Genomic DNA, 19,417 nt, shown 5'->3' on the forward strand with positions numbered 1-19,417 from the left:
TTTTTTGTTTTTGTTTTTGTTTTTTAACTGCTTTTAACTGTTTTTGATGTCAAGGTAATGCTAGACTCATAAGATGGTGAATTTGGAAATGTTCTTCTCTTTGTAACTTTTTGTGAGAGACTACATGAGCAATAGTTAATTCTTGTCTAAGCCCTTGTTATGAGTTTCTAGAAAAACCATTTGTGACTATAATTTTTGGAGGGAGAACTTTTTTCAGTTACACATAAAATTTATCTAATGGTTAGAGTATCATTGAAGTTTCATATTTCATATTTGTTGGGTTTTAGGTAGTTGTGTTTTTTTCAAAAAGAAATTGTTCTGTATAGCCTATGTTTTTGAATTCATGATTCCTGGTTATTTTAAAGATGATAGGCTGTGCTGTAGTCCCAGCACTTAGGAGGCCAGGGCAGGACGATTGTCACAAATTAAGGCTAGCTTGTAATGAGCTCTGAGCAACCTAGGGGTACAGAGCAAGACCCTGTTCCCCCCACCCAAACCAATAACAATACTACGAGCAAAACTGTATGAACTGGCCTGAGTGTGTTGGTACAGTCTTATAACCTCACACTTTGTAAGAACTGGGCTGAGTATGGTGGTACAGTCTTATAACCTTACAGTTTGGGAGGCTGAGAATCACAGTATCACTTGTTTAAGACCAGCTTGGACTACAGGACAAGGCTTATCTCAAAAACCCAACAACAACACAAAAAGAAGATTGTAGAAAATATGCTCTTTTGTTTCATTGCTAATATTTGTAGTGTCTTTTTAAAAAAATCATTTCAAGTTTTACAAGGGCTATCAATATTAGGTTAATAGCCAGCATTTACATACATTGGTTTGTTGCTACTCTCCTTTTAATTTTATTGGTTTCTATTCTTTTATTTACTCATATATATTCTTATTTTTTATTGAACTTGCTTAGGTACCCTCCAGCACCAAAGATAAAGCCTCCTTGAGACTCTTCTCTTCTCTTTATCTAAAGTGAAAATGATTCTAGCTTTTAGGTTGACCATTTATTTTATATTGTTACAAAGTAGATGTGACATAGAATTCGCTTTGCTGTTTAGTAGGATTAAGTGTGTCATATTGTCCAACTGTCCTCGTTATCCAGTTACAGAGCCTTTCCATCATCTGAGAACAAAACTGTCGGCCAGTTAAACTGCTACTCTCCACCCTCTTCTGGCCCAATAATCACTCCTCTACTCTCTGACTATAAAAGTAACTATCCTAAGTACTCATATGAACAGGATCGGATGGTTTAGTTTAGTTTAGTGCCCTTTGTATCTTCATTTAGTATATCTTGCAAGGTCATCCAGTTTTAGCATGTATCCAAATTCTCTATAAAGCTATAAAATACTTATTATTAATATGTACAACATTTTGTTTATCCACTGACTTCTGGACATTTTAGGTTGTACTTACCTTTTGGATGTTATAAATAATTTACCATTCTACAGGTATGAGTTAGTCCCTGCCTCCAGTTGTCTGTTTTTTAGATAGTTCCAGAACTCCCAGAGTTAGAATTGTGGAAACTGCATATTTATATTCATAATTTTAAAAGAAGCTACTATAGTGGTTGTCACAGAAGCTGTACCAATTCCTATTCCAGCCAGTGGAGCGCAAAGCCCTGATTTTTGTACATGCTCATCAGCACTTTCTGTTTTCCAGTCATAGCTTCCCTAATGGATAAAGTGATAACTTTTATTTCTTTTAATTATCTGATATGTAGATATGTTGACTACCTTTACCTGTGCTCATTGGCCATTTATGTATTTGTCATTTGAAAATCTGAACAACACCTTTAAATCTTTTTTTATTTTTTATTTGTTTGAATCAGAGTCTCTGTAGTACAAGGTGGAGACTGGCTTTAAATGTTCAGACTTTGTATCTTAGTCTTCTACACTTGACACGGCCCAACCTGAGTTAGTTTTTGAATTGGCTTCTTTGGGGACAGAGGAGGCTGTTTTATAGTGGTTCTTTATATATTCTAAACATTTATGTGTTCCCTATCAAATTTATGACTTGATGTCTTCTCCTACTTGGTCTCTCTTCACCCTGTTGATAGTATCTTTTGATGAAATCAAACTTTTATGTTTTGTTGCCTTAGCTGTAAATGTGTAAATTAGGAGTCTGCATTCTTTTTTCAGAGCTTTATAGTTTGTTTTCCTTTTTTTCCCCCAGTATCTCCAACCTTATGCCTCACAGAGGCAGAGGCAGGTAGATCTCTGAGCTTTAGGCCAGCCTGGCCTATATAGCAAGCTTCAGGACAGCCAGGGCTACACAGAGAAACCCTATGTAGCAAAACCTATCTGAAACAAACAAATTTACATGCAGACTAACAAATCTACTACAAATAGGAAAAGGTCTTAACAGGCTGTTAATGTTAAGTGAAATTTGAATTGTCCGTGTACCTCTTTTTAACCCAGAACAGGCAGGGGAAGTCACCTCATTTTCTATTAAACTGAGGAGAATTTTTTTTACATGAAACATTAATTTAGCCATTTACATAGCACTGGAACATGCATTTTGAAAACATACATATATTGATGTAGAAGGTATCTCTGATATGTGGTGAGTTTGGTTACACTCTTTTTTGTTTTTGCTTACAAGTATTACCTGACATATTTAATGCTTACTGTTATGTTGATCACTTTACAGGTGAATTGTGTAACCTCATTACCCTGGATGTAGCTCACAATCAACTTGAACACCTTCCAGAGGAGATTGGAAACTGCACACAGATAACCAACCTTGACTTGCAGCACAATGAACTACTAGACCTCCCAGATACAATAGGTATGAGAGAAGAAGGAAGATGCTGCTATCTACAGCCACATGGTTATAAAAAACACTATTTTTGATCTATTTTGGTAATACAATGTAAAATTATCAAAGTAGTAGTAAGACTTTTAAAATAGCATTTTAAACCACCTATTTCTTGATGTAGAAAATAATTAGAAGTAATTAGGAAATGAACTCATTTGGGATTTATAAAGAAGACAAAGCATTGTGTTAGTGCATACTTACTGCAAAATGAGGGATTTCTGTTTAGTTCATTTCAGAATGTCACATGCTATTATATCAGTGTGATTCCTTCTTTATTAAAGTACTGTATTGCAAAATAAAATCATTATTATCTAGTTTTAAAGACATGACAGTGTAATTCACAAGTTGTTCATTTGTAATATTGAGTTGGTAAGAGATGCTTTGAAGATGTTTAAAATATATTTTGAGGATTTTCCCAAATTGCAAACAGTAGAATTAAGCTATGATAATAATATCCTATACTTGTGTAGTCATTTTTTTTTTTTTTGCAATTGCCTAGAAATGTATATAAGGCAAAGAAGGGTGTTTTTATAAATTCTTTGTTATTTAGAATTTTTTTTGTCTGCTCTTGATGTGTGTATACACACACACACACCAGAGGTACAGCTTATAAAATATTTTACATTTATGATGATGCTATCTTTGTCAGTTATTATTTTGTTTCCTTCTGCCAGGTGTTTAGAGGAGCAATTTTAATAATCTCATGTTCAGTACCTGAAGGTGTTTATAGTCTCTTAGATGTTGGTGTTTTGTAGAGGCCTAGCTCATGCTGGCTTGCTCTGTTACAGGAGCATCCCTGAAGGGCTCCACCTCTGGTAGGACTTAGAGTTTAACTCTTTTTTGTTTGTTTGTTTTTTGTTTTGTTGCTAAAGAGTTATTTATTTATTATTCTATATACAGTGTTCTTCCTGCATGTACACTTGCAGGCCAGAAGAGGGCATCAGATCACATTATAGATGGTTGTGAGCTGCCATGTGGTTGCTGGGAGTTGAACTCAGGACCTTTGGAAGAGCAGCCAGTGCTCTTGACAGAGGATGATCTAGTCCTTCAGCTGTGTTTTCTGTCCCCCCCCCCTGGGGGCTGGGGGGGGGATAGAACTCTCTTGGAATAAAATCCTACCCAGTCAGTATCTGTTTGTTTATGGGTTCTGAGCTTTTTCTAGACTGCCTCTCTTAGCCACTGTTTTGTTAAGTCTTTTATTGTGGAAGATGTTTTCAGTTTGTTTTTGGTTTCTTGTTTTGTTTTGTTTTAGACTGGAGGAGGGTGTTGAGTTGCCAACCATTAGGTGAGGCATCGTAAGTAACATAAGTCAACAATTTCCTTACAGAAAAGCAAGCTGAGACTTAGATTTTTATAATTAAGTATTATATATAATTATATATTAGATAAAACATTGAGTTTTATACCTTTCTAGTTCTTGGCCTACATCTTCCTATCATTTTACAATTTGTACTGGCAACAAATTATTTTTTCTTTAAACTGGAAAGGCAAAATTGTCTGCATCATCTAAAGTTATAGGAATGTTCTGTCAGACTTAAAATATAAGAATAGATTGTGGTGATTCAGGATATTCATGACAATTATTTTCTAAGTTTTTGTTTTCAAAATTACTGAAGTGGCTAGGATGGACAGAGATGTGGTCTCCAGTGAGGAGCACAGCGGGGATATGTTCTGCATCTGTGATCATGACCATGTTCAGGCAGAGAAAAAAATGTAATTCTAAGAAATGCTAACCAAGGAACTGGGGAGATGACACAGTAGCTAAAAGTACTGTACTGACCCGAGGTCAGATTGCCCGAACCCATATAAAAGGCTGGACATGGTGGCATGGTTCTGTTATCCCGGTGCTGGGGAGATGGAGACATGTGGATCCCAGAGCCTCACTGGCCCCAGCTGGTCTGGCCAACTAGTGAGATTCAGGCTCATTGATGTGGAGAGTAAAAAAGACACTGGATATTGAACTCTGGCCCCCAAAGGCCCATGCACTAGTATATCCTTCTCCCAGCAACACACATATGTGTACAAAGGAAACAGTGCTTAAAAACATGTGTTCACCAAATCAAATTAGTTGGAAAATGCTATATGATATAGTAAACACGAAGACCAAAATAATGGCCTGTAAGCTAAAGTTGAAGAAATACCCTGTAACTAAGAAATGTAAAAATAATATAAAGTAAGTGAAGTTAAAGCCACAGAAGAGAAAAGTTCCAGAAAGAGATGAGGCGTAGAGCGAAGAAACTACTAAAATACTTTTTAAAAAAAAAAAGAACTTGATTAAAACTTAAATAAATGTCTATTCTCTAGAACAGGGCTTATAGATGTAGCAGTGCATGCACTTTACAGGGTATTGGGAATCTGACCTTGGATCTTCATTCCTGATTAGTAAGAATGCCACCCACTGAACTGTCTTGCGGGTCTCCATTTTTTTTCTAGGGAATTAATGATACCTGTGGAGATAGATCTAAACAGAGATTGGTTATTTCATGAGTGAAATGTTAGAAAAACATAAAAAACAGTTAAGGAAGATAGTAAGACTAGAATTGCTTACCAAAGTGAAATAGTGGAAAAGGTACACTCTGGTAGAATGTTGAAAATTAGATTAATTTATTTATTTGTAACAAATAATATATTCTCATACAGCATTATAAAATACGATTTTGCCTATTGAAGTCGGTTACACATAGTAAATTGGGAATGCTCTTCTCTGTTATTTGGAAGTTTATATAAAAGTGGCCTAACGAGGGCCTGGAGAGAGAGCCCCTCAGCCTGTACTTTTCATCAGCTAATTGCTGTAGTTGCCTTGGTCAGTTTTTGATTAGCTAAAGCCACTCTGGTATTAGTTTTGTCAGAACAGTTCATGGGTGATAGCCTTCACAGTAAGTGACAGGGTCATCCTCCTCAGCCATACAAAGGATCGTGTCTTAATTTCTGAAGTTTAAGAACTAAAATTTTCTCATTGTTCATCTTGTATGATGACATTTCTCTAGTATACTTCTGGGCCAGCTCAACAGATGTTTTAATTTTTATTTTAGAATCTTTTATTAAAAATTACATAGTGACAGCTACTCTCCCTTCTGTTTTCTTGACTTAAAAAAGAAAAAAAATCTTACCCTAAGTTTACTTGTTGAAATCATGTATCACCTTACATTTCCAACAATCACCACCCACTTTAACTAGCCAAACTGTTTCCACTGCTTTATTTAATATCTGTTCTTCTTGTAAAACTCTGCCTTCTTGTCAGTAATCACTGCCATTTAGTTCCTGGATCAGTGATGTCAGGGTCACTAGAGCTCTTGAGCCAGGGTGAAGAGACAGGAGATGGGGAAGGACATCTGACTGCAGTTAAGTCAAAGTCTTCAGTAAGCCTTGCTCAGTGATTCAAACTACACTTGATTGCATAGAAACCTCCTTACTTGAAGATTTCTCTGGAAACAAAAGGAAAACCTTAGGTCTTATTACAGTGACATTTTGTTTAGAGGATGAACTTGGTTTCCCATAAAAGAGTCTTGGATTTCTAATAGTCATTATGAAATCAAGGGAGAAAAGGATCTAAAATAGGATAAACATTTATCTTTTATTTCTTCTCAAAATTAGATAAAGAGAGCAGGATGCAACAAAACCTTGCGTTCAAGGCCAATTCACAGAGGTCTTTTGGTTACACTAGATTCTGAAGAAATGCCAAGGTGGTTATGGCTACAAAAACAAAGGTTATGCCTGGTGTGGTGGTGCACGCACACCTTGAATGCCACCACTCAGGAGGCAGAGGCAGGTGGATCTCTGAGTTCAAGGTTGACAAAGGGAGTCCCAGGACAGCCAGGGTACACAGAGAAACCTTGTCTTGAAACAAGAAAACATGAAAGAAACAAAGATTATAAGTGATTTTACTATAGCTTTATCTATAACAAATTTGTTGGTTTTTGAAATAGTTGTGTTTCTTATGCAGTTTTGACATTCAAGAAATAAAATGTACCTTTGGTGCTATTTCATCTTTAGAATAATTTTTTTTTCTACTTTGTTAAAAATAAGATTAAGACTGTTAGATTAGTCCTACTCAACTGTTACACCAAGCTAACTTAAAGATGCTTTATATTTGCTGAAATTCAAAGTATCTAATTTTAATTCATGTCCTTGTAATTGTAATTTCACCATGTTTTAAAATTTTGCAGTATAAGAAAGCAAGCTGTTAAAGTGGAGCACAGAATAATTTATAGTCAAAGTTAATCACTTAAAAGCTATCTGTCAGAGACACTCAGCTGTGGAGGGTTTCTTCCGCTACCCCTCAGAAAAAGGGAGCCCTCCGCAGCCCACCCCAGCACATCAAGTCGAATCAGGACTGAGTGCATCATCTTCCATGGTGGCCTGGCAGGGCAGTTCTGCCAGGGGGAAGTGATTGAAAATCATGCAACAGAGTCCTTGTCAGAGACAGCCCTCCATGAAGACAAAGCTGCCCATACATAAGTGTGTCAGCTAGAGACATTCCCGTATCTTCCCAGGAACCTACCCTGTTGTAGGTCTCCAGCTTGCCCCAGAGATGCCCCACCTGTGGTTTCTCTTTTGTCTGCAAGCCCTTTGTCCTTCCACCCCAGTTCTAACTGTCCTCTGACACATCATGAGATACTCTGATGTAAACCCAGACATATGTACGAAGGTTTGCATTGCTCAATTCTTCTAAACAGTTAGAAACATGGCAGTAGTTGAGTCATAATTGCATAGATGCTGGTACTTACAGAATATTTTAGAGTTGTTAAATAGAATGAAATATATACAAGACCAAACACATCAGTCTTTGATTTCTTTACATATAAATAAATGTTGAGAGAAAACTCTTGGTAGCCATATACTGAACTATCACCCATGGCTATCTGGAGAAGAGAATAAGGTTTGTGTGTTTTGTAATTTTAAAAGTAGGAGTGCAGAAAGTGAGAATTACCAGTTTCTGTGTGGCTTATACTGCTGTGTTTCACTTTGGATTTTATAGGAGAACTAATTATATTCGCATGGATTTGGTAGATCTGATGTGCATGTTTGAAGACCATGCCTAGAGAAGTCTCACTTTTATAGACTTGTTATTCTATAAAGTAAGAATTAGTCAAAGAAGACAGTTTTGTGGGCCCTTTGAAATTTTCTCTTCTGTGTCCTTCCCTAGTTGTTGTAGCTATTAACAGGTATAAGACAATACTTCTTGTGTACTTAGCACTGAGCATATTCTGTGGTAAGGGAAGTATACTTACCACAAGGCCTCTTAAAAGATTTTCAGTCTATTGGAGGAAATAACTCAATATATGTAACAGCTAACAGTTTAATACCAAGTATATTTAAATACCAGTTTGTATGATCTAAAATCTAGAGTGATGATGAAGAGCTCCATGAGTAAATGTATTCACTGTATTCGATGAGCTCAGCAGTATGGACAGTGGAAAACATGTGGGAATGAGCAAAGCACCCTTCTATGTTAGTGGGGGAACAAAATACCAGAACAAAGTTAGTGAAGACCTTTGCCACTGTTGGCTTTTTCAGTTTGACACAGCCTAGAATCACCTGGGAAGAGTTTTGGTGCGCATTGTCTGACCTGTTGGGATTGTCTTAATTAAGTTAATTGACTGGGGACCTAGCCTGCAGGGCTCACCATTTCTTGTCAGGGACTCTTTACTCTGTGACTGGAGAAATAGGTGTCAGTGCAAGTACTTCATTTCTCTGCTGTTGAGTCTGGGTGTAATGTTTTAAATTTCTGCCACCTTGACCTCCCAGGAGTTATGAGCTAACGTAAACCTTTTCTTTCTCTCTCTCTCTCTCTCTCTCTCTCTCTCTCTCTCTCTCTCTCTCTCTCTCTCTCTCTCTCTCTCTTTTAAGGGGATCATAAATGAGCTAGGACAGCCTGGAAGAAAGCTTTGGTGGTGGGCAGAGGCTAGAGTCTGAGTTGTTTTGTGATGTCATTTCACACACTGATCGCCCTTCTGTGGGGATGTGGGGTAGGCATATGTGTTAGAACACTTGGTCCCCATTGGTGGTACTCTTACAGAGTTGTAAACCCTTTAGGAAATACGGCCTAGCTGAGTAAATGTGTCACAGGCCACTGCAACAAATGGATCATACTTCTGAATTATCAAGAGGTCAGCAGCCACCTCTGTGTTCCTGAAGTCACAACCACCTCTCCTGCCACCATACCTTCCGTTGCATATCTTTCCTGCTGTGATAGCTTAAAATTGTGAGTCAGAACAACCCCTTCCTCCCCTAAGTTCCTTCATGCCAGGTATTTGGTCTCAGCCATGAGAAAAGTAACTAATTGCTGCTTCTTGGCTGTTTTTACTGAATGCCACAGAATGGCTGTGTAAAACTTTAAGCCAATGCTCCAATTTCTCACTTTTGAGCGCCTATATTTAGTTGATAATGAAGATAGATGTTATATTGTATAATACCAAATCATCTTACATCTATAGTTTATTTTTTAGCAGCTGATAAATTTCTTATATTCATTCATTCACTCATTCATTCATTTAGAGTGTTTGTGTGTTTGTGTGTGCACATGCCTGCTCATGCATGGGCACATGCACAAGAGAGGACAGAGGACAACTTGTGGGACAATTTTGCCATTATGTGGTCCAAAAGGTTAAACTCAGGTCCTTAGGCACGCTGTCACGCCTCTGCATGTTGAGCACTCACTGGCCCCACTGCATTTTTACACTATCCTTCTCTGTTCACTCCCTTTCTGTGTGTCAGGCAGTAGTGTTCCTTTGTGATCATGACTCTCCCTCCTGGTTTATAAGGTCAGCTCTGATCTTCCCGCTAGGAGTTGTCCTTCCCTTCTTTAACTACTCAAGGCATTTGCTGAGACTTACTCTGAGCATACTAGTCATTTCTGGAAGGAAGGCTCCTGAGGGTAGATTGTCTGATATCTGGCACTTTATGTAGTGGCATCTGGGTCAGTAGATGAGAGCCAGGAGCTTTAAAAATGAGCTGAGTAATGTAAGTACATTTCATAGATTAGGAAAGAAGTGCTTGTCTAGTTTTTCTCAGTTACATAAAAGAAAAGTAGATCTATCTCAACTGTATGATTAAGTATTAAAAATTAATCTTCAAAGCTAGTTACCATAATATGTTTTGAGGTGATGAGGGAGAGACTAGCAAAGAGACAGAGGAGAGGGTATTTTAAGGATATAGAATTTGACTGTCCAACTTGGACCAGATAAAACTGGTGTTAGGAAACATTTTCAATTAATGAAGTAAATGTATATGTTTTTTCTTTTATAACAGTTTTCAGAACTCAGTCTGCCACTTTAGTGCTTCTCAGTACATGCTCTGTTGTAAAACAAACAAACAAACAAACAAACAAAAAAACTTGCAGCATTGTTCAACTGTGGAGGTTCTTTGCCGGGCTCTACACTAGTACTTTGACCATAACATTTATAAGCATCTGAAAAGGGATACAGAAATAGAAACAAGCATTTGTAATTGGTGTGACCCCATTGATCCCAGAAGTATTGGCGTAGTATTAGGGGTAGCATTACAGGCGTGCCATGAGCCTGTCAGGTGGGTTATCTCAGACTGTAAAGTCGGGTTTCAGATGTCAGGAAACTATCTTTGAGATTAAAATTGAGAAGACAATTTTTAAATGTTTTACTCTGTTAAGTATGTGAATATGTAATGTCTACAGGGTTTCTCCTACCTTTGAGGATACTGCCTGTTTAGCTAGAAAGCAGATTGACTTACAAGACTCAACTAAGTAAAATAGCCATAACAGTTTAATCTGAAATGCCTTATTATGAATGTTGTATTCTTGAAAACAGACTGAAACGTAAGACGTACAAACGATAAGACAAATATGTAACCTCAACTCTGAGTCTACCAGTTCTGTGGGGTCACTCTATAAAGAAGTAGCTTTAGTGAACTACATCACACATGTTTAAAAACTAGTCTGTTCTAGGATCAAAGGTCACAGTCAAATAGTCTACGTGAGAATAGGCATTTTAGTCACGAGCATAAAGATTAGCCACCTGTGATCATAACTTTTGCTCACCAAGAGATCACAAGGTGGGCTGAGGATGTGACCCGTTGGTAAAGTGCTTGGCATAAGCACACGAGGACCTGAGTTCTGCCTTCAGCAGGTCTCAGTGCAGCAGAGTGTGCTTGTTATCTGGGGAGTGATTGAGGGAGATATGAAACATCAACCTCGGGCCTACACAGACAGGCACTGGCATGCCTGTGTTGGCACACACAAACCCACGGATGTAACAAATAAAACCACAAAGTGTACAAAGCATTTAGCTATTTGAACTAATAATACCAGACCCAAAAATTGTCGGTCTTTGAGACACTTCTTCAGATTTACTAATCTCATGAGGTTTAGTTTGTAAACGTTGCCACCTGATTGCCCGTTTAAATGACAGGCTAAAAAGAGGAGGTTAAAACAAAACGAAACAAAACAAAAAACCAAAAACCCAATAGTAGCATTTCTGACCCTTCAGGGTTGCAGGGTTTATGAGTACATTTTCATATTTTAGATGGTATGTGTATATGCTGTAATGTCATAAATAATATGAATATTTTTTGTTTTCCTATTGTACTGTGCTATCTCCAGTTATTATTCTTTTCTTGTTGTACATGTAGATGTCCCCATTTTGTCAGTATGTTTACAACCTTAACATATTTAGTCATAAAATAGATTCTTTTCTTTTTCACCAATCTAGTGTTTAAGGAGCATAAATATCTTGCTCAGTGTCATAGTGCAGTAGTAACAATAATGAAGAATGATTTTTACTCTTGGTCTCTAAATTTTCTGGTGCTTTGGAAAGTAGTCTGTTTTATTTATTGTTTTGTTTTGGCTGCCACCACCTCTTTAAAGTGGGTACATCTTACCAGAGTACCAGTGAAGCATCTGGAGTCAAAATAAAGCTGTCGCCATGACAGTGTAAAGGGTGAAAACAGCTTCAGGTAGTAATTGTTAGGTTCTCTGTTGCTGGTTGATTTACTGAGAACGGGAGCAGCGGGTGAAGAGTGACTAAGGTGAGGATGGAGGCCATAACGACTACTGTCCAGCAATGTCAAAGCCTGATTGATGCCATGTTAGCTATGTTAACTATCATGGTCATGTTGCGTCTACAAAGCTGGGTTATACAATGGTCACAGCAAAAGGAAAGAAATAGATATCAGTAGATTGGTGGAAGTGCAAACTCTCAAATAAGTATGAGCAAAAACTAATACATGCCGCTGGCATCCATTTCTGTGACTTCTTACACAGGGGAAACTGTTTAATGTAGAACTAAAGGCAGGCGACATTTGGCATTTCACCTGACTCATCCAGAGATGTCAGCACAGCAGTCGTGATTTGTAGTTGGAGACGAGTCTGTAATGACAAAGGAATATACTGAACTCAACTGCTGTTACTGTTACCTTTTTAACTATCAAAACAAACTTACATGTGGTACTTAGGAAATTTTACATGAATCTTTTGTGATAGTTGATACTATATTCATTCATGTAGCTTTTATGTAGCTTCCTATGTTGTCTTGACAATAAAACCAAACAGTAGTGTGGAAATAAGATGTTTGGCTTTTTATTTGCTCAGAAGTGGCTAGTTTGTGTTCAAGTTGGATATGCTTAGATGTCATTGATGTCGTAGTAGCATTTGTGGAAGATGCTCAGAACCATTTGTTATAAGTTAAAGATTACTTTCCAATAGTTCATTTAAAACTGAACTTAAAGTTGTCTATTTCGTTATTTCTCTAATACAAACCCCTTGATTTAAAAGAGCTGAAATAGTACTTCAGAGTAATTGATGGACCTCCAGTGGGTAGCTTATTACAGTGAAAGGCTCATCAGATTTTCTGAATGATAAATTCCTTTTTCTTGTGTTTACAGGAAACCTGTCCAGTTTAAATCGCCTTGGCCTGAGATACAATAGATTGTCAGCAATACCCAGATCATTAGCAAAATGCAGTGCACTTGAGGAGTTAAATTTAGAGAACAATAACATTTCTACCCTGCCAGAGGTAAGAAGTGCATCAGAGGGACAAAATGTGTTGGAAACTAGTTGGCAAGACAATGGAGGGAAATCCAGTTAGTCTTACAGCTGGATCCATAATTTGGTTATTGGGACTGTCTAACTAGTGAATATGCTACCACATACTGCCATCCACCACTAAGGTAAATTCCAAATAAGAAAGGTTATGTATAGGGGTGTACTGTTATTTTAATGTGGAATAAAAGGGGGAAACCAGAATCAAAGTCTTTTCTATGGTCCCTCTGTACTACTGAGAAGCAGTTGAAACTTATGTTTCTAAGGAAAAGCTGTGGCACTTGATTTAGAACTGAGCTGCCCTGTTTAGCTAGAAACAAGACAAATTTTATAATTGGAAAGAATTGTCTGTATGGCACTATTTATTGTCAAAATTAATACTGGCTGTGACTCTTGTGTGACCCAAAGTATTGCCCTATTGATGCAGTAATATGAAAGTCTATTTAGTGTATAACAGCCAACAAAACAGATATTTTAGCACCCTATTTTTAACTTGAATTATGTTATTCTATTAAACATTTGTCTAGTAAGGAGAAGTCAGTTTTCCTCTCTTCATCTGTTCTGCCTACTCTTGCTTGCTTCTGATCTCAGTAGAAGAGATAGTTCTTACCTTTGCACTTGGGGGTCATCCTCTTTTGTAAAAATTAGTTTGTAAAATAATAGGCTTCAGTGTGATGTGTAGGTTAATTTTTGGCTTTCCTATATTGAAACAGTATGCCACTAATTTTGCATTCTTGGCAATGTGTTTGCCTATTTTACTCAAGCATAATATAATATTCTAAAAAATAAAATGAACCAGCACTCGGGAGGCGGAGGCAGGCGGATTGCTGTGAGTTCGAGGCCAGCCTGGTCTACAAAGAGAGGCCAGGCCAGCCAAGGATACACAGAGAAACCCTGTCTCAAAAACAACAACAACAACAAAAAAAACCATATAAAATAAAATAAAATGAAGGAACTATGGGATTACTCATTGACCTTTACAAGGTCTTTTCTAAGTGGTATCTGAGTGTGTATGTGGGAGGAGTGTGTGTGTGTGTGTGTGTGTGTGTCTGTCTGTCTGTCTGTCTGTCTTTTTATTCTGTGTTTCAAGTTCAAGCTTTATATAGAAACAACTATGTGGGTAAATGCAACTATATATCAATTCATAAAAGGAATGAACTCATTTAACTTGTTTGCTAGAGGAACAAAACATATAAAGTAACATCTGTTTTTAGCTTGTTTTAATTTGGTTGTGTGTGTTTTCAGGAAACAACTTGGAGAGTATTAAGATGTTCTCATGGTTGCAGTTGCTAGGCCAGGCCACTGAGATGACTATGACAGTACTTTTTCTAAAGAGTACAGTCTAAGGTATCAGATCCAGCGCCAGACTTTTTGGATTTTTGTCCTGTGATAGTGATAATTCAGAATGATCAAGATAGGAGAGGCTATAATATTTGATGTTACACCTCCCTAATGGTGACACATCAATAATAATCAATTAGCATATTGATTAGCTTATTCTTTTTGTCTCATTGTTGATGGCGCCCCCCCCCCCACCTCTTTAGAGACAAGATCTTGTAGTGTAGCCTTTTGCTATGTAGCTTAAGCTGATCCCACACGTATAGCTGTCACCTTCCCTTAGCTTCCTGAGAGATGACATATACACCACTGTCCCAGCTAAATTCTAGGGAAGATTTCTTTTGTGTATGGTTTGTCTCCATATTCTTTTCTTTTCTTTTTTTTTTTTGTTTTTTGTTTTTTGTTTTCTTTTGTTTTTGTTTTTTTGTTTTTTTTTTTTTATGAGACAAGGTTTCTCTGTGTAGCCCTGGCTGTCCTGGACTCACTTTGTAGACCAGGCTGGCCTTGAACTCACAGAGAGCCACCTGCCTCTGCCTCCTGAGTGCTGGGATTAAAGGCGTGTGCCACTGCACCTGGCTTATTTCCATATTCTTAGATAAAGACTGGGTGCCTATAAATTCAAACATTTGAAAAATGTTATTTTATATACAAGTTTATTGTCACTGAAAGAAGATTAATAACTATTGAGCTGTTAGGATATAGACATTGTCAAAAGTGGTTATTTTCTTTTACTATTGTATAGCTGAAATAAGTCAATTTATTGGCACCTACACTATTATGATAGTGTAAACTAAAATGAATGGTCCACCTGTTTATCCTTTCCCTTTTGCAGGCTCTGATCACAACTGATCTTTTCTCGTATGTTTTTAAGTGGGGATGGGACCCCATAGTTTTTCCATGTTTTGGGCATGGGAATGTTAAACCCTCTTTTTACTTGTGATAAGAGGATTATAAAAATGATAGCTTTCCTTAGTCTGAATAAGAAAGGTTGCGTGAGCCGGGCGTGGTGGCACATGCCTGTAATCCTAGCACTCGGGAGGCAGAGGCAGGCGGATCGCTGTGAGTTCGAGGCCAGCCTGGACTACAAAGTGACTCCAGGATGGCCAAGGCTACACAGAGAGACCTTGTCTCAAAAAACCAAAAAAAAAAAAAAAAAAGAAAGGTTGCGTGGCTATTTGTGTGTTTTCAGGTAGAGACACTGGGGAAGCCTTTGATTAGCTTTGTCCAAATATGGGAAATCATAAGAATTACTTAAAAAGTCATCTATGTGCTTTGAAAGTAACACATTTTCAGTGTAAATGTGCGTGGAATCAGCAAGGAAAACAATAAGATCCATTAGATGCCACTTATGAGACTTTCAAGCTGGGTTAGAGACAATGAATCAGGACAGCAGTTTGCTGTAGAGGCTCATTTTATTCCGGAAATCAGAACAAGTTTAAAAAAAAATTAGAGCTACCTTTTTTCTATTTGAAGACATCTGAAAGTGGACTAGTGTTAATGTAGGCATGCACACATAAAGAAAACCTTTAACAGCACTGAGCATAGAGGCTCAAGGTTGAAGCTAAGAGCTGCACATACATGGTTTCCTTTACTCATCAGTGTAACCTTTCTGTTCAGGGGGCAGGCATTGTATAAGAAATAAGAATTAAAGGATGTTTGGGGTCAAATTTGTGATTAACTATTTATCTAAAAATATAAAGAAAATGGATTATCTGATTATCTTCCTAGAGTTGACAAAAAACTGTTAAATCATACGTAAGACTGGAATCCACAGCAGCAGCAGCACTTCTCAGTTAACAGAAGAAATAGAGGCATCACTAGTTCTCTTTTTGTTGCACCTTCCCAGGATCTCAGACATTTACTTTTTTTTCACTTCAGTAAAGAAAATCAGTTGTTAGAATACTATTTGTGACAGAAACCCAGGAACACTGTAATACTGCATTGACTAACTATCATTACAAGGTTTTCTTAATCACCACTTTCACCAGTTCATTCACAACAGAAATGTTTGGAGTACCTCCTCAGAGTTGCGTATAAAGAGCACGTGTCCGTCCCTGTGCTGCTCCTTCATCCTGTAGTTACAGCATGCCGTCTGCTGGGCTTGCTGTTTGTACTGACAGCACAGGCAGCATCTTCAACTGGTTGATGTTCAACCGATTCAAGTATGAACTAGCGCGCACCTCATTCCAGAATTTTTTAAAACTGTAGTCTAACAGTTTTGTCTTTGAGTATCTCATCTTACCTTCCTCTCTGTTTCTAGTTATTCCAATGTTCTTTTGCTTTTAACAGAGATTTGAATTTTAAGCATTTATTACATACTAGCAAAACTGTTTTGTTTTTTCTCTTTAAGTCTTCACTTGAGCTTATATGGCATCATTATTTTACACAGTGAGCGAGCCATGCTTCAGAAAAATAACTGGTTAAAATTATAAGGTATTAAAAGAGAGAGCTAGGATTCAAACTGTTTTAGCCTGTTTCAGAGTTTCTCATCTTAGCGAGTCTCATAATGGATGTTGTGGTCCTGTGAGAGTCCCATTAACAGGATGCCAAAGATGCTGGTTTGACATGCCTTGACCCAGACTTTGAATAGCAAGAGCATCTTCTATGTACCTCATCACCAGTGATAACAACACAATTATATATTGTTTCCAGTTGTTTTTCTTAATCAGTGTGATTTTTTTTTAAAAGGCTTTAGTATTAACTCCAGAGATTGTTTTATGTCTGCATGTTTGGCACTTCTCTGGCATAATGGGAAGCTAAAGTGGGCACTGATGGGGTCTATATTTAGTAAATTCTTGTTTGATAATTATGTACTACAAACTTTGCCATATAGAAAAGCATAGCATAATCATCTACTAAACTTAGCGTTTCTAGAGGAGCTAGAAATTGTTGAACATCTTACCCAGGATAGGTATTGAGTTAAACTTGCACTAGTGTAGAGATATTTGTGTTAGGAGGATCTTTGTAAGATTTATCCCGTGGACTCAGACCATGTCTTTCTCATACTAAAGTGTCTATAGAGTCTATAGAGGTCTCAAACTGGCTACCCATGGGCATGCCACATCCAGAAATAAGCTTTCTTTACCCCAGAGTAGTAAATAAACTGAGACCAAATAATAAAAATTGGTAAACTTTCTGTTTCTTATGAAATCTGGAGATCTGAGATAGCTACTCCACAGTTCCTGTGAAATGAGGTAACTTCTTTTTACATGACAAAATAAAATATAATAAATTAAAAATTCACATTGAGATTAGGCAAGGCAACCCAACAGACAGAAAAGAGCCCAAGTATGCACAAGAGTCAGAGACCCATTCATTACACATTAAGGAGTTATACAAAAATGCCAAGCTTAAAGCTATAATATTTATGCAAAGGATCCCATGTAGACCCATGTTGGCCTAGTGTTTACTGCTTCAGTCTCTGAACTCATATGTGCATTGCTTAGTTGACTCAGGGAGCCTTGTTTTTCTGATATTCTCCATACCCTCTAGCTTTCACAGTCTTAGAATTGGGGTTTTTATCAGACAAGTTTTTCACTTGCTTGGTTAGAATTACCCCAAGTTATTTTATATTATTTGAGGCTATTGTAAAGTGTGTTGTTTTCCTGTTCTCCCCCCACCCCCAGTCCATTTGCCATTTGTGTATAAGAGAGTTACTGATTTTTGTGAGTGAATTTTGTATCCAGCCACTTTGCTGAATGTGTTTATCAGCTGTAGGAGTTGCTTAGTGGAATTTTTAGGGTCACTTATGTACACTATAATATCATCTGCGAACAAAGATATGTTGACTTCTTTTCATTTGTAGCTCCTTGATCTCCTTCAGTTCTCTTACTGCTCTAGTTGAGTCTTCAAGTACTGTATTAAGTAGGTGTGGAGATAGTGGACAGCCTTGTCCTGGTCCTCATGGGAGTGCTTGCCATCTAGTTTGATGTTGGCTGTAGTTTGCTGTAAACTCCAAATCTGTTCAGTGATTGTCCCTGAAGATAGTCACAGAAGCAGCCTGGCCGGGTTGTTGGTGTTGCCTGCAAGGCTCTGTTTAAAGTGGGTATGGCTTCACTTCTGAATCTTATTCTTCTTATTTATTTATTTTTTTTTACAGAGTCTTTTATCCAGTCTTGTAAAACTGAATAGCTTGACCTTAGCTAGAAATTGTTTCCAGTTATATCCAGTGGGAGGCCCATCTCAGTTTTCCACCATTTATTCCCTCAACATGGAACACAATCGAATCAACAAAATCCCATTTGGAATTTTCTCCAGAGCTAAAGTGTTAAGTAAGCTGAATATGAAGGTAAGCACCTGTCAGTGTGTGTGTGTGTGTGTGTGTGTGTGTGTGTGTGTGTGTGCGCGTGCACACACACTGTGGTTCTCATTTATATTTTCTCTACATATGGAGAGTAGGTAATGCCTTGTTGGGGAAATGTAAACTGCCAACAAGGATGCTTTAGGACAATTTTTAATAGACAACAGATGTCTTCAAACTAACCATACCCTTAGCATTCTGTCTTCAAGGAATAATTATGGCTGTTTGTAGAAATACAACTGTAAGGATACATTTTGTATAATTATATTTTGTAAATGCCAACTTTTATCAGAAAGGTTTAATTTTTAAAGTAATATATCTAATGGAGTAACATAGCACCACCAAAATTGATGCTCCAGATTAAGGCAGTGTTAAGTATCTTTTGCAGTTCACTAAATAGAAGGTAAAATATGTAAAAATATCTCTCCACATAGGGGTAAGCTGTTTTAAATATGCTGGTTATTTGTTATGTAATTATATCTAGCAGCGCTTTTTAGACAGTGTTTCTCTTTGGCTATTGGAGTGATTGGTGAATTACTCTAAGGCTCTTTGCCTGCCATGTGCACTACAGTCAGCAGCTTTTCACATTTATAATGAAGTTTTCTGTGGAAGGAGAAATAAATGGAAAAGTATTAGTATTGTGGTTTAATTTGTAACTAACCAATTTTAAGTCTAGAGAAGATAAGGGAAATGGTCACATACCTAACCCTGACTGATCCAGTAGGAATCCGGGAAGCCTGGATGTCCTATCACACCACACTGCATCAGTCTTTAGGTCAGGGCCATAATTGTGACCCTTAGTATCTAAATCTGTATTTCTTTGTTCCTCTACTTCATCATGTAGTGTTCTGGATGTAGATGAGTAAAAAAAAGGTTAATTTAAGATAGTCTTAAAGTCTAGATAACGTTTCTTAGTCTGTTCTTGTGATAATAGGTGCAGC

General features: G+C 37.4%; 1 protein-coding gene across 1 annotated transcript in view; it reads left to right on the top strand.

Moving 5' to 3' along the window:
- Shoc2 (SHOC2 leucine rich repeat scaffold protein) overlaps positions 1–19,417 on the top strand; it is a 74,438-nt gene that overhangs the window by 49,448 nt on the left and 5,573 nt on the right. The window contains exons 3-5 of the mRNA XM_051146787.1: positions 2,659–2,796; positions 12,682–12,812; positions 18,276–18,464. Of these exons, the coding sequence (XP_051002744.1) occupies positions 2,659–2,796; positions 12,682–12,812; positions 18,276–18,464 (458 nt within the window). The remainder of the gene's footprint in view (positions 1–2,658; positions 2,797–12,681; positions 12,813–18,275; positions 18,465–19,417) is intronic.

The sequence above is a fragment of the Acomys russatus genome, chromosome 5 (assembly GCF_903995435.1).
Source record: "Acomys russatus chromosome 5, mAcoRus1.1, whole genome shotgun sequence".
NCBI classification, from domain to species: domain Eukaryota; kingdom Metazoa; phylum Chordata; class Mammalia; order Rodentia; family Muridae; genus Acomys; species Acomys russatus.